The sequence below is a fragment of the Pollachius pollachius genome (assembly GCF_949987615.1).
Source record: "Pollachius pollachius genome assembly, chromosome: 10".
Classification (NCBI taxonomy): domain Eukaryota; kingdom Metazoa; phylum Chordata; class Actinopteri; order Gadiformes; family Gadidae; genus Pollachius; species Pollachius pollachius.
The window spans coordinates 7,965,613-7,981,357 of record NC_136943.1 but is presented as its reverse complement, the minus strand read 5'-3'; the positions used below and the strand labels follow the sequence as shown (position 1 = coordinate 7,981,357).

The 15,745-nt window shown below is 46.9% G+C and overlaps 3 protein-coding genes across 4 annotated transcripts; 1 reads left to right on the top strand and 2 right to left on the bottom strand.

Moving 5' to 3' along the window:
* Positions 1-82: 82 nt before the first annotated feature.
* pofut4 (protein O-fucosyltransferase 4) lies at positions 83-3,626 on the bottom strand. 2 transcript variants are annotated; one of them, XM_079744197.1, is made up of 5 exons: positions 3,492-3,626; positions 2,842-3,180; positions 2,199-2,579; positions 1,201-1,829; positions 83-989 (listed from the first exon to the last, which is right to left on the bottom strand). In XM_079744197.1, exons 1-5 carry the CDS (start codon positions 3,492-3,494, stop codon positions 839-841), a joined length of 1,503 nt encoding a protein of 500 aa, XP_079600323.1. In that variant the 5' UTR covers positions 3,495-3,626; the 3' UTR covers positions 83-838. The 2 variants fall into 2 exon arrangements, with proteins under 2 accessions (XP_079600323.1, XP_079600324.1); XM_079744198.1 differs by lacking the exon at positions 3,492-3,626 and having other exon boundaries at positions 2,842-3,401.
* Positions 3,627-5,121: 1,495 nt separating this feature from the next.
* On the top strand, positions 5,122-8,788 carry rab9b (RAB9B, member RAS oncogene family; the record flags this gene model as incomplete). Its single annotated transcript, XM_079745314.1, has 1 exon — positions 5,122-8,788. One exon carries the CDS (start codon positions 5,122-5,124, stop codon positions 5,731-5,733), a length of 612 nt encoding a protein of 203 aa, XP_079601440.1. The 3' UTR covers positions 5,734-8,788.
* Positions 8,789-9,281: 493 nt separating this feature from the next.
* On the bottom strand, positions 9,282-15,371 carry plp1a (proteolipid protein 1a; the record flags this gene model as incomplete). Its single annotated transcript, XM_079744887.1, has 7 exons — positions 9,282-9,431; positions 11,539-11,604; positions 11,701-11,774; positions 11,937-12,105; positions 12,591-12,747; positions 13,237-13,450; positions 15,368-15,371. 7 exons carry the CDS (start codon positions 15,369-15,371, stop codon positions 9,282-9,284), a joined length of 834 nt encoding a protein of 277 aa, XP_079601013.1.
* Between the last annotated feature and the right edge of the window lie 374 nt (positions 15,372-15,745).

Below are 15,745 nucleotides of genomic sequence, written 5' to 3'. Positions count from 1 at the left end.
TTGCAAAAGGTAGTCTTGATGATAGTCATAACACAGGTATAGGCCTAGAACGAACCCCCCCCACCCCCCCCCCCCCCCCAGGTCATTTTACATTTGTATGCCATAGTGTTGAAGTATTGTCCGTCCCTTCATCTTTTTTTTTTCCTGAATGACTGTGCGGACCAAGCCTGAAAGGTCTGGACAATAGACTGCAAAGGTCAACAGCTCCTCTGGATGGGATCCCAGGCCGTTACAGAGTCATTCGCACACAATACGGGCAATTGAGGAGCTCCAAATAGCACAGATGCCCTGAAGGTGGAGGGCTAAAGGTACCCTGTGAAGGGCCTCTCTCTCTCACACTCTCTCTCACACACACACACACACACACACACACACACCCCTACACCTCTGACTGGGGTGCTGTGCCCATGTCGTGAGAGGCAGGAATGCCAGTAAGCAGCCCTTTTAGTATTCTGTACGCTTTATAGTCAAGAATCGATAAAGAGATCCAATGAACCCGAATAAAGGGTTTTAGATGTAAAAATGTAATACTGATATATTCAATACTGTCATAGGTATGTATATATAATAGGTTTCAGTAATGAAGGAATGATTGTGTCGGGGAATTAGCGCTCACTCATTACAATTAAAATATTCAGGAATTGTGAAAAAAATATGCTAATACTCTAAATATTAAAATATAACTCTTAAGAACCCTCCCCTAATGGTGGCTTCTGTTAAAAAAACGATTGATGTATTATTCGGTCATTGTAATAGAGGGAGAACATGACCTCCTAACAGGCGCCACAGGGCACCATGGGTGAATCCTGCTGTGACCCATCTTCTGTCCGTCAAAGTGTCAATGCTTCCCTCTGGCTCTCCTCACAGCGATGTTCTGGATGTGCTGCCACAGCAGCGAAGGGTCCGACTCATTATGTCTAATCAGAGACTCTAGACCTTCTGCCTGGTCCAGGCTTTGCCAGTAATCCAGGGGCCATATTTGCAACCATCTGCGCAAAAGATACACACAAAACAAACGTGCTTTTAACTGTTTGTTTTTTTTACAGGGGCTGTTTTAAAAGGAGAAACGCGATTAATTAGAACAATGCAAAGTGGCTAAAGAAATGATATCCTCGGGAGGGAGACGCTCCACGTGTAAACCGCAAAAGCAATTCACTCTGGTTTTTGTTTGCCGGGATGAACAATCAAACACACACATACCCATCATCTGGCGCGACGTCTCCGACGTCTCCGTACCCCGGCCTGGGCAGCGGACAGCCCATGTGGGAGTTGTTGGCCATTTTGGGCGGCGGCGGAGGCGGGGCCTGCTGCGGCGCCCGCTGATGGGCCCGCTCGGCGGCCAGGCGGGCGTTCTCCCGGTCGCACACGTAGCACTCGAACCCGTTGAGGTAGTTGGGCTTGCTCATGTCGTTCACGCCCCATTCCCGGGCCTCCAGGCCCTGCAGCAGGCGGGCGTTGGTGACGCCGCCGTCTGGGTCCTTGTACTCCAGGTAGCGGGCGTAGGCCTCGTCGTCCTGGTCCAGGCGCCGCAGGAGGGCGGCCAGCTCCTCGGGGGAGGAGAAGTCGTCGACCAGCACCACGGCGCGGCCGTTGGGCATCCAGTCGGCCACCGACGGCGAGCCCCGGTAGACGGGCACGCAGCCCTGGTGCAGCGGGCGCCACAGCTTCTCCGTCATGTAGTCGGAGCACAGGCCGTTCTCGAACGCCAGGTGGAACTTGTAGCGCGCCACGAAGCTCATGAAGCGCGGCTCCTCGCCGGTGGCGCTGGCCGTGTCCTCCAGCTCCGCCGGCAGCGCCTTGTTGTTCAGGCACTTCCCGTAGGAGTCCACCTGCGGGCGGACGGACGGACAGACAGACAGACAGACAGAGTTACGAAATAAAAGTACATGTTGTTCAGGCACTTCCCGTAGGAGTGCACCTATGGACGGACAGACAGACAGAACGACAGACAGTAAAAAAAAAGTTTGAAAGAAAGTACACGTCGAAGGAAAGAACAAAAGATAGATAGAACGTTGAGATCGCAATCCTTTAACACCTTCACCCTGGTATTAACTATGTAATAATGTATATGTATATTATATGTATTTTGACTATTATTCTAATTTTTTTTATAGGAGCAAAACGTAACAAAATACTTGTTATATTATGTTTGTTGAATACATATAACACGAATAAAAGCCACCATTACGAGCGTGTACCTCGATGTACTTCATGAGCTCCCGGACGTAGCGGTCCCGGTCCGAGGGCACGTCGCAGTGGGACTGCATGTAGAGCACGGGGGCCAGGCCCTTGGCCCTCCACAGGTTCTTCTCCCGCAGTGGCACGGCGGCGGGCTGCAGCAGGTAGCTGAGGGTGGGCAGCCACTGCAGCGTCAGCGGGTAGTCCGAGCCCCGGCTGAAGGTGGCCGTGTGGTTGAACAGGCGGATGCCCGGCGCGTGGGAGAGCAGGTAGTTGTTCATGGGCGACTCCTCGTGGAACAGCGCCCAGGTCTGGTGGAGCGGCCGGGGGAGCGGCGCCTCGTACGCCCGGAAGTCCGTCCCGTAGAAGATGATGGAGGCCGTCCTCTTGTCGTGCTGGACCTTGGAAAGTTCAAGTTCAGATTTGACGCATAGAAGCTATGACACAAGTGTTATTATTTACTACTTAGTCATTTAGTAGACACTCATCAGGTTGTGGTTTGGATATCTTGCTCAAACGATGCCTACAGGTAGACTGTGGATATTGGGCTTTGAACACGAAACCTATCATCTGGGGGAGTCAAACATCCCAAACACAGGTCTATCCTGTCGCCATTATCAGTTATATTCAAGCTGCATTCCCGTGTTTAATGCTTTCCCTTACCTTGCGATTACTCGTGGCCATGCACGAAGAAGTGGCACAGTCGATGCGCTCCGTGTCCCCGGGAAAGTGGGGGAAGAGTCCCGCGCTCCACCACAGCAGAATGGGCAGCTCCTTGTTGCTACGCTGGTCCTTGTTGCCAGGGCCACGGTATGAGCTGATGGCTGAGAACTCCATGTCTGACAGGGCACTCTGCGGCTGAAAGGCTCCCAGCTCGCTGGCGTCCATGAACTCCATTTGGTGCTCCGTCTCAGGGGAAAAGGCACCGGAGACCAAGACCCAGCACAGGAGACCCAGCAGCCCCAGACACGCGCAGGGGAGCAGTCTCCTCCTCACCGCCATCTGAGGGAAGAACAACACGACGGTCTGAAAGATGCATCCATACTCAGACACTGAAGAGATCCTTATCAACACTGGCGTCTAGCCCAAGTCTTGTCCCTCATTTTAAAATAACATACAAATTAAGTATGTAGCACTTGCTGACGAGTTACCCTGGACGATTAAGTTTGAGACGAGCGAATAGTAAGGTGGTAAACAAGTTATTTGCTCACTAATGTTACAGCTTGATAACTTCGTACATGGCATGCATCCATATCCAACAAATAGCCTCGGAAAGACAAACAAACATAGACACAAAGAAACACATTCCCAACCATTGTCAGGGCTGCAACTTATCCACTGTGACAGTTAGGAAGCACATCCAAACAACGGTATCCCTTTTCTGTCGCAGATGCTGTCCACATCATGAAACTGCAGAGAGGAAAATAAAACCCAGCTGTGTGTGAGAGCTGCACTTCTGAATATCTCAATATTTTACTCCCTCTATTGGATTGGAGTGGAATTGCTCTCAGCAGGCATAACATACACGTTTCTGTTTAGATTATTACTCCATATTATGTCCCTTTATTCTTAAAGGCATTAGTAAAAAACGGTATACAATTCTATGTTTGAATGACACAATAAATAGCACCTGGTCGTATGTATGAGTGAGTAGGAACTAGGTGAACTCTAAGACCCGGGGGGACTCTTATTATGGGAGGGGTTTGCGTCACGGATCTGTGTGTATGAGCGCATGTCAGTCAAGGTGCTGCTGGGAAGCTGGGCAAGCATCGCTACATCAATAATTGGTAAAGTACATCTACAGCTGTAGCCTACTGCGTTACACTGCCATACCGATGATACTACTTGGTGTGTTTGGATTATTGTGTCTGATTGCTTCATCGTTTTAGCAGAGCCGCACTGACAGTGACTAGTAGTGGTCGCTGAGGCTAAACTGATAGCCTGCTCGCCCATAGATGTCAACAAGAAGACACTCTTTTTCATTAGACGACTATTACTTGGTACTTGCAGTGCTCTGTGCGTTTTTTAAATATATAAGACAGTAGTTAAAATAGCAGTACGTTTTTGCAGATTTCTAAATAGCATGGGACAGTTGTTTTGGGAGAATGTGTCCTAAGAAGTTAACATTGTGGTCACTTGAGATGGGCAGCTAGGTTTTCTAATAAGCTGCTGCTTGTTGTTTGTGGTCAGCACGCGCATGCGCAGTCACTGTCCATTTACAGCGATCCCGTGGTCCTGACTCATCCACAAGGGCCTGGGTGCTTTTAAACTGCTCTCTTATCCAAAGCGCTTATGCACATCTCTCATATCTGTGAGGCTTTAGTGTACACAGTATTTGTTTAGGCATTCTGGCACTGGCAGTGATGAAGTGGTCCAGAGCCTGTTCTTATATATCCAAATCCTACAAGGCGATGGGCTGTTATCATCTAATGAATGAATGGGGTTGTAGAAAAGGGAAATAACCTCACAACTGCTATTTCCCTGAGTCATCATAACTTGGCTAACAATGAGCAGTTGAACTGACATCCAGGACAGACCTCAATGCCATTCACCCCAGTGTGTCTCTCCCTGGAACGAGATATTCTATCAGTTAGATAAAAAGCTCAAGGTTTGTTTATTGCAGAAGAGAGTTCTAGCTCCGAATCGTTGCTGTATTGCCAGTGGAGCGGAGTCCTTGAGTTGCTCGTGCTTACGCAATTGATACCGGTCGTTTTTGTCTGGTGACGCAACTGACTGAACCGGCTTATGTGAGCGGAGGCGGGGACGCGTCTGCTCCCAGAGGAACTAAGTCTGGTCTTCTGTCCCTTCAGGGTGATTTGGCCACCGGCAGTGGAAGCCTGGTCTTGGCCCCGGACACCAGCCCAGGGAGGGAAGGCCCAGCTAGCTGGGGGGGCTGTGAGGGGCGGGCGGCAGGGCAGGGGGGGGTATCGCAGGGCGGGCGTGATGAGCGGGAAGAGCCTGCTGCTGAAGGTGATTCTGCTGGGCGACGGCGGCGTGGGCAAGTCGTCCCTGATGAACCGCTACGTGACGGACCGCTTCGACTCGCAGTCCTTCCACACCATCGGCGTGGAGTTCCTGAACCGGGACCTGGAGGTGGACGGGCGACTGGTCACCCTGCAGATCTGGGACACGGCGGGCCAGGAGCGCTTCAAGTCCCTGCGCACGCCCTTCTACCGCGGCGCCGACTGCTGCCTGCTCACCTTCGCCGTGGACGACGTGCAGAGCTTCCAGAACCTGGGCTGCTGGAAGAAGGAGTTCATGTACTACTCGGACGTCAAGGACCCCGCCCGCTTCCCCTTCGTGGTGCTGGGCAACAAGGTGGACAAGGAAGAGCAGCGGCTGGTGGGCCTGGAGGAGGCGCGGGCCTGGTGCGAGGAGAACAGCTGCTGCCCCTACTTTGAGACCAGCGCCAAGGACGACACCAACGTGGCGGCGGCCTTCGAGGCGGCGGTCCGCGAGGTGCTGGCCGCCGAGGACCAGATCGACCACGCGCTGCTGGGCAGCACCATCGACCTGCACGGCAACCGCAAGTCCACGCGCTCGTCTTGCTGCTGATCGGCCGAGCGTGGATCACTGGATCGGTCACTCCCACCCCTCGCCCCCCCTCCTCCTCCTCCTCCTCCTCCTCCTCCTCCTCCTCCTGAAATGCTTTTGCGGGCCTCTGGTCGAGGTTGGTGAAGGTAGGGCAGTGTTCAGGAGCCCCTGATCAGGCGTTCCTCGCCGTGTGTTACATGAAGGTACGAGCGACGCGGGTGCGTTACTTAAAGGTTACGTGGTGACTTGCAGCTTAATGTAGCGGTTACCGCCCCACAGATGTAGCTGGCATTCAGACGGCTAACTCGGTTGAACCCCGCTGCGGTACGTTGTTAATGGCACACTTGTCATCACATCTTCGATTCTCTGCTTCCAGCAGTGTTGCACAAGAAGCGTTTACTCTTGAGGCGGATTAACCTTTCGCCTGCCTGCACGGGCGTTTTTGATCAAACGGCCCCTCTTAATAGTGATTCATCTTAATCTCTGTGTGTTCATCTACTCGACATGAGAGCATATTCTCTGCATCCTATCTTCCACATAAGCACAGTCTGCTTTGAGGCACAGCACACCCTAATTTCCCTGGTACTTGCAACTGTGCAGCTAATGGTAATCTCTGTGTTTAGTAAGGTGGTACCTCTTATGGTCCTTCTGTATACTGCACCAGTCCATCTCACTGTCAGACCTGCCTCTGTGGTCGTCTGATAGCTAGTGGCATTTAGCCAGCGAGGACAAAGAGCTTTGTGAAACACGCTTCTCCCCAATCACCCTGCTGTTGCATGAGGACTGATGACACCCGTTAAGGTGTTCATACATATCTTAGGGATGCCAGAGTGCAGCTCCCAAACAAAAAAAAGGGAAGTAGGCAATTTGTCTTCAAAGGGAAGTGAAATGTGAGATTGAAGCACACTCTACATAAGCACTCATGATTTTATTGCCAGTATGCCTGTAACGGCTACCCAAACTGTATTACTGGGAATTGTTGGCACATAGCTTCAGTTTTAGATATTGATGCATCATTAATTTATTTCCACTGCCAATACCAGGAACAAGTTCAATGCTGAGTACCAATAGGGCTTGTTCATTGGAATGCATCATGGGATTGGGCAAGCAACACACGGCCATAGTCGGAGGCCTCATTTGAGTGTAATTCTAAGTCAACATAAATATACCGTCTAATAAAGTCTAATGAAAACGTTGTTTTGCCATGTCTCCTGTGAGAAGCGCTGCGGCAGTTTCCAACACAGCAATGTCTACCATAATGACAAATAATTTCACGATAAATTACCGTACACTGACCATAAAAACAAGACTAACATAATAACTAACATCAAATGCTCCTATATGCTCTCAAGATGAGAGCACTCATTGCCATGTTCAAGCACTAATCAATCAATTGGTTATAGAAAACAGAATAGGCTTCTTAGGCGGCTAGTCTTAAGAACATTCAAATTGAAATTAATTAAATTCGTAAGGCAGAAAGTCTTGTCAATTGTCATTAATATCTGCCACATTTGATAGAGGCCCTCCTAGCTCCCAGTGCATGCATTTTGGACATTTTTGGCCTTGATTTAGACACTTCAAGACCACCATTGATGATCATGTTTACGTTCCTCAAATCACCCGATTTTATTTTTGGTCAAGTTTTGTTATGGCCATGGGATATAAAAAAAATGCTAATTAAGTCATTTACTTTGAGCATATGTTATGGGTTTGTCTAGTTATACTCTTGTGTTTTATGTAGAAAATATATATTTTTTGGTTTACAGTGAGACATGTTACCTACTTTATCCTTTTATTCCCTCAGATAATATCGACTGGTACTTCGGGCACCATTTAGCCCCTTTAGCAATTTCTAAAATCTGATTCCCTGCATTACCACTGCATTACTATAATGTCTGCCTTGTATCGTCAATTTGCGCATTTTAAGTGTCAGCTGAAGAATGTGAAATAGCCTGAGCACAAAGCAACCAATGTTACTGTGTGGATTGTGTGTGTGCTCGTGTGCGTCTCCTCTGTGTTACTAATGAGTATTCTCAAGAAATACCCTCTGCTGCCTAACTGTATGCTGTATTGTTAATGGCACTTTTTATCACGTTCAATGTAAGCTTGCTTTCCACCACAAACGTTTTGTCTGTTGGGTTTTTTACGACAGTTGTCAATAACGGCTGACGTTTTTATTTTATTGGTACAATAGTGTTTTGTTGTCTACATATATTTCAGTGTTGCATCATGAGGATAAATTTCGATTTGCACATGCCTAATGCATATACAAGCCATCCTTTTCTCTAAGTTGCTTGCGTTCACAGCTTTTCATCTGCTCTTTTTGCAGTGTATTGACCTCTGTCTGAGGTTCTCCTTTCAGATGAAAGGGAAGGACACGCGTTGTCACAAAAGGTCTACTTTAATAAACGTAACCGGTACTGTAGCCGACTTTACTTAAGAGGCCTTCTGTGTCTGGCTACTCCAGAACAGCTTGTCCTCAAAGGATACAAAGGATATACTGTGTTGTATTGAGGCTAGGTACTGGGGATGTATTGGAAGAGATTTACTTACTCTGAACAGAGTACAGCATTCCTGAAATAGTATCGCTGTTGGTTTACATTAATTAGAGAGGGAAGAAGCGTTTAATTTATTGTTTGCCATTGTTTGCATCTCTTCCGCAATGATGCATACCAACACGACATGTAGCTCAAGTTGAAGTTAATGAATCCCTTATAAGCTACTTGTGTTTCAGATAAAAAAAAGTAAACATTGCGCTGCCATTTATTGCTGAACCCAAATCTGTCATTTTTTATCTCAGCTTTGAAATTGTAAGGAATGTATGAATCCATTAGTTGGGCTTCTTTTCTCATCTTTTGAAATAACAGCTTTAAATCAACACTATTGTATGAGCCGACACTGATCACAGTATTCACTCTGGTTCTTCTCAGTTCGCTCGTCTCTCTGAGGGTAAATGGAACTTCTGGGTTGTATTTGGCGTTCTCAAACCGTCCCTATTTATTTTTCCTTGTACTATGGACAATAATGTTTAAACACAAAGGATGTCAAGAATCAAATCCAATACTGTACGATTAAAATGAAAACCGTGAAAAAACATTTGACTTGGGAGTATTTTTCTATGCCTTCATAACATTTGATGAATATTTCTGGTCTTTTAGGGACGATTTCAAGCAAGCACTCCATCTTTATTTGAGACAACAGGCTCTGATAAGAAAAGAATAACCAGCAATACAAAAAGTCTTACCCTGTCTGCCATTGATAGAAAAGATGAGCGGTGAATAACTGAATATATGCTAGCACACATACTGCAGAAACTATTTTCGCTAGTTCTGTCAGAAAATAATCAAGAAAAGCCCCTTTGGCATCATTATTGACTAACTACATAAACAAAATTGGGATTTTTTCCAACGTATAACAATAATACATCTTAATTCCATTACAATTCAACAATAGTCATAAAAATGGAAGCTTATGGGAATCGCCAATACATTGGTACACTTCTAGACTATTCTGATCACCAGCCCCACATCTTTATTTGTGATCATGGATGTGGGATTGGCCACTGGCTGTCAGGCCACAGGATATGGAGAGCACAAGACTTCCCCGCTGTCCTTTTGCGTGCTTCTGTAAGGGTCATGGGGCATTCCCTTTCTCTGCTTCCTGTGTCTTAGCTCCCTGGCGAACATCTCGCGCACTGCAATCTGCAGGGAACTGTGCACCTGCGAGGGAAGAGAGGATGCGCTCCAGTACACCAGTGGAGGACACTAGATCCTCTGACACTGCCTGGTCACCAGAAGCAAACATAAGCTTGTGCTTTGACCCCACAAGAATGCACATAAATTGATTTTATTATAAAACACCCAAAACAAAACCTTGCATACAGCCGGTTTAAACATTTCTAAGGTAAAACTTTACAAATTAATAACGAACCAAGTTGGTTACAATAGTTAGTATTCAAAGTTTAAATTACTTAATTAGTTTTATCTACAGATATGCCTGTTATACAATAACTAAGGAAAATCCTAAAGAATTAAAAGAGAAAATGTTGACCATGATGTATGTCTTTACCCAATACAAAATAAACCAATCATTCAATCTTAAAAGCTAAACCAAAATTTGAATCTAGCATGTAAACATTTCAACCTTTTCTTCTGCATCATGAGAAATAAGCATTAGGCACGTAAATTGAGTACAACCCTACAAAAAGTTCCTCCATGCAGTAATAGCAAGGGAGGAGTAGGTAGTATTAATGTATGTCTAATAATATGGGCATGCTAGATAATAATGCAAAAGTACCTTTGCACTCCCCGAACAGCTTTACAATTACTTATTTTTTACCCTGAAAAAAACTTTAGAATTATATAAACTTTGTCTCCCCTTTAACTTCTCTCCCCCTCTGTTGGCAGAGGACCCTTTGAATTGCTTCAATTATTGGGGTGCCATACATCTGTGGGTGTGCGGGGGAGTCGGGGCTGGTCAGTGTATGGGCTTGTGTTTAGATGTTTTCTTGTCAGAGGTCTTTTGTCCTTGTCTTTGCCCTGAGCACTCTCGCTCTCCCTTGACATGGAATATGACCCTTGGCAGAGAACCCAAGCCCTAGGTGTGCGGGTGTGTGTGTGTGTGTGTGTGTGTGTGTGTGTGTGTGTGTGTGTGTGTGTGTGTGTGTGTGTGTGTGTGTGTGTGTGTGTGTGTGTGTGTGTGTGGGGCGGGGGGGGCTGATGGCCTGCTGTTTAATGCGCGCCTGACTCCATTGTAATGGCCCTTTTTGCTTGCCCGTGAGAAAAAGTCCCGAGGTCAACTTGGGACTCCAAAAATACACGGTTGTCTGTCACCATGGCAACCAGATGTGAAGGACGGTTGCCATGGGGACAAAAATCCAACCATCTGTGTGGAACAATATGTGTGACTTTTTTTTGGGCCTAATCCTATTTTCTTATCAAAGCTTGTGTTATTTGAATACAATACAGCATCCGCGTGGACCTTGAAATGTACATAGGAGAAACAAGATTTACAAACATTTGGGTTGGAGGCAAAAAGGAGAAGAGCACAGAGAAAACAGGATCTAGTATTGAGTCCCCCCAAAAAATGAATCAATGACAAAAAGGTAATGTGGCAAGCAAAATATAATGGGGGGGGGGGGAGCAAAAGTCAAAAATCCGGAAAGATCCGTAACCCAAGGAAATGACACCACAGGTGCTGCAGAATAAGTATGTATAGTCTCCTCAGGTCCCAGTGTTTGATGGGCAGTGCAGAGAGCAGGCAGCCGGGCTGCTCCTAACACCGTGGCCCTATACCCTTCCTCCCCAGGTATCGCAGCACCGCAAAGTTGTAAGTGGTGGACACGATATAGGTCAGCTAGGGGAGCAAAGAGACAGAGAAAGGGAGAGAGAGTGAGTGAATCAGACAATATTGAAAAGTATTACTATTGTACTCGTGAAACATAATGAAACCAACCGAAAGAGGAAATTAAAGTAACAATTATACTCTAAAAGCAGATTAGAGTGTTTCCACAACACATTTTGTGTATTTTTGGTAATGGAGCAATGCAGAAAGAATAATGACTCTGCCATTTGTCCGTTAGGGGAAAAGGCAGACATTACGGCATTATTATTATGATGACGTTCTGTGTGAGATGGGGCGAAGGAGAACACAAGAGAGCGACAGTGCAGAAGCCATCAGTCATGGAGCTCGGAAATGCCTCGCCGCCTACTCTCTCAGCGTCATGAGGTCACATGCGTAGCAAACAGTTTTGTACCCCAGTGTGGGCTCAGACACCAAAACAGGGTCCGAGCCAAGAACAGAACACAACAAAACACAGATACTCACCAGTGCCAGCAAAGTGATGCCCGCGCCAGCAAAGGCAGCGACGTACAACTCGTATGTCATGAGGTACTGTAATAAAGAATAATATTGGTGAGGTTTACAGGACACCATCTAAAAAACAACAACAACAATAACAGCAGGGTTTGGCCTGGTCTTGGTGCTCACCTCTCTGGTCTTGCAAATATTGGACAGTGTCGTGCCACACACTTTCCCCGGCACTGCATTCCACGGTAGGAGGCCTGTTAAAGGGGTTTTATTTCATATCAAAATGTCTACAGTTTCAAGCAAGGTAAGATTAAGCAATTAGATGGGGATGAGCGGTTTAATTATGTTTTTTCTCTTTCCCAGACGTCAGAGATGGCATTTGAGGATTGAGACTATTTAGAGATCTTCTTTCTTACCGTATTGTCTGGCGTCCACACACAACTGGTTGATACTGGCAGGGGTCTCGGTCAGGACTTCAATGGTGTGGCAGGTGGCGTCCATGTTGTAGAAGAAGTACACCGGCAGGGCGGAGAAGGCAAAGACTAGCAGCCACACAACGGCTAGTCCGTACGTCACCACGATAAACTATGGGGAAAGGGACAGAAGAATAGACACTTTTCAAAGTAGGTGAAAGTTAATGTTGAAGTTACAGGAAGTTACTTAATCCTGATATTGGTGTGGGATCTGTACAACTGGTCCCTTAAGAACCAAAGCAGATGGACCAGACAGAGGCAGCACTTAAGTCTTGGTTTGCATGATAGCTATTTGAGTGCAGACATTTCTTATTCTGTGGTGTCCACCGACAACTGCATTTAATCCTCTACAATGTTATTGCCCTCTCCTTGTCATTTCACCTCCCCCCACCCCCCACCCTCAACTCATTTTCTCTGAACACCTTCCCTTGTGTCAAATTTACCTTTACGGCCCAAAGAAAAACCGAGAGAAAAATCTATGAATAATGTGATTTAAAGCTAAGCCCCGGCATGACAAATGGGTATGACTTTTTATTTTTATTTTTTAGCCCCAAAACAAAATCCAGCCAGGACTTCAATTATGTTCCTTCAACTCACCGAAGAGCTCAGGCAGCGACCGCACATGGTGCTCCTGAACTCGCCGAAGCTTTGCCTGGTGGCGCTGGTGGTGTAGAAGCCCTCGGCCAGCAGCACGATGCAGTAGAACACGAAGAAGGACGCCAGGCCGTAGATAACATACTGGAAGTATTGAATGCTTTATGCAGAGAGAGAGAGAGCGAGAGCGAGAGCGAGAGAGAGAGAGAGAGAGAGAGAGAGAATTCAGAATGAGCTATACTTTTAACAGTGATATGTTGATGATACGTGTAGGGCCGAATGGTGTCTAATGGTCAAGGTGTCTGTCAACCAGACAAAAGCTTCCGGATTCGTACCCTTGAGCAAAATATCGAACTCCCTACCCTGGCTCATTCATTACATGCATCTCAAAAGCTTGCTTTGGATAAAGGTGTCTCAAAAATCTGAGCATAACACTGGACTTTTGAGCCCATTTATGAAGACCCATAGCACAATGGAAAAAGTTTCAACAAAGGTCAAGAAATGATCTGTTTTCAGTTAAACAGAGGGATCATATCCTATTTATCATAACTGCGATGCGAAGTCACAGGGCATCCCCTTTAAACAAAAACTCCATCCAGCCACCAGGGACCACTTAATATTCATCCTAACTGCAGCGCGGCGGACGTACATGTAGGCCAGGGTAATGTAGTCCTGCAGGTTGCGGGCGAAGTAGGTCTCGATGAGCCTCTCGGTCTCGGTCAGCGCCTGGTGCCCGCAGCCACAGAACAGAGCGATGCCGGAGAAGCAGAGCAGCGTGGCCACCAGCGAGCAGTACGGCACCCCGCTGAGACAGCGCAGGCAGCAGTCGTAACAACCTGTTGACCCCAGGGGCCGTCGGGAGACTGGTTAACATACTTTAGAATTCTCTCACACACACACGCATGGACGCAAACGTACACACACGCGTGCATATGAACAGGCTTTACGTTACTCGCACGCACGCACGCACGCACGCACGCACGCACGCACGCACGCACGCACGCACGCACGCACGCACGCACGCACGCACGCACGCACGCACGCACGCACGCACGCACGCACGCACGCACGCACGCACGCACGCACGCACGCACGCACGCACGCACGCACGCACGCACGCACGCACGCACGCACGCACGCACGCACGCACGCACGCACACACACACACACACACACACACACACACACACACACACACACACACACACACACACACACACACACACACACACACACACACAATACTGCATCAATATACATGTTGGGCATTTGTTTGTAAATTATGCCGTATCATATCTTCTTGTGTGGCTTTGCAGTTTGCAGGGCTCATCAAGAAAAACTATAAACAGACTTATCTCCAGATGCACATGGTATTATTTGGCTTAATTGGGCCACTGATGTGTGAACGTTCAAGGATCCACAGAATTAAAGCTAAGAGAGTCAGAGTGGGCCGGATGCAATTTAGCATACAGCTGCAGGGCTTCACTCTCTGGTCCCTGCATCGCTACGGGCAATGCCGTGCCTGGTCACTTGGAACCGGCAGAATGTCGTCATGTGGCCCTTGAATGAATGCCTGGGCCCAAAAGCTCACGGGGAGGAGTGGCTGCTCTGACCCCAGACCTCAACCCCCCCCCCCAGCGGAGATAGTGTGAGAAAAGGGGGGGAGGAGAGAGAGAGAGAGAGAGACAGATCGACACAGAGCGAGAGCGAAAGAGAGAGAGACTGCTTTTGTGACTGCAGAAACAACAGTCTTTGTCACGGAGCATCGTGGGGATACAAGGGCCACCAATGTCAAACAAACAAAGGCAAGAGGAACCTCTATGTATCCCCAGCACAAAGCCACACATATACACATATATATATATATATATATATATATATATATAGAGATATAGATATATAGAGAGAGAGAGAGAGAGATGTATGTCAGTACAAACACACATACTTTCCCAAATGGCACCAGGAAAGTCTGAGGTAAATATGTCAATGATTGAAAACAATATCATTATGTTTTTGCCTTCGTATGAGCACACGTGCACTGTAAATGTACAGTGGACCACAGTGGCAGACAGACAGACAGACAGGCAGGCAGACAGACAGGCAGTTACTGTTGGTACTATTACAGTAGCCACAGATGGCAGGAGTGGCAGGCAGATCGTTCTTTAATTGTACGCATGTACTTGCTGGCAGTGTGTGTGTGTGTGTGTGTGTGTGTGTGTCTGTGTGTGTGTGTGTGTGTGTGTGTCTATGATGGGGAGTTCAATTGGATTCAGAGTGAGGGAGACTAATGGGTCATGCATAGAGCATAATCATGGAAATCCAATTTGGCGAATGCACTTAATTAGCCTCATTCCATATTGATATAAACACTACATTGTGAAAACATTTTGGATATAAACATTAATGTAGGTATGAGCATTCAGTATGACAGCGTCTATAGTAGTAACAGATGCATGGTGACGGAAACAAAACAAAGATAATAAGTTAAGTTAAAAGAAACCATCCTTCCATACACTCATTTATAAGACTAGAATGCTAATATCCTGCCAAGTTATGCGGAGGATAATTAGAACAAACAAATGCCAATGAAAGCAAATTAGAGTATCTTTTCGGAGACTATGCCACTGTTAAAATCGAAATAATCACAATTGCAATAAGAAAAAAAAAGGGAAAACCACTTGTGATTTCAGTCATATTTCAATTAATGTGCAATCAAAGAATACGTAATTGTTTAGAAGAAAAACTATGTTAGGAGTGTGCCATTGGCTAGATGTACTTACCCATGTCTGGAAGGATGTAATCAACACTTGTTGGCTAGTGGCGCTCTCGCTGCAGCTGCTCGGCTGATAATGTAGCCAACTTGTAGTTTCCCTACCGTTTATCAATTTCAACTCGCTCTCTGTTCCCCCAACAATGGACAGACCCGCCGATGACTGCACGTCCAATCTTAAAGAAACAATGACGCTTTTCATTCAACCGCAGGGCGAGGAACTCAAGGCGGGGAATAATGAGGAGGTCAAGGTTAGTTGCACTTGCAGAAATGTACTTAGTTCATTGTTCGGACGTCGTAGAATTTCAATGCGGTTGGACGCAAACTAGAATACTTTTTAATTGGTTGGCTTGCTCGGCTGCTCTGTATGTTTGGTTTGCTGAGGACG

What these genes read in the sequence shown, in the direction of transcription:
- pofut4 (XM_079744197.1), bottom strand. An exon ending in TGGCCACGAGTAATCGCAAG is followed by an intron (nt 2,580 to 2,841) that starts GTAAGGGAAAGC and finishes GAACTTTCCAAG; the next exon opens with GTCCAGCACGACAAGAGGAC. An exon ending in GACGTCGCGCCAGATGATGG is followed by an intron (nt 990 to 1,200) that starts GTATGTGTGTGT and finishes TCTTTTGCGCAG; the next exon opens with ATGGTTGCAAATATGGCCCC.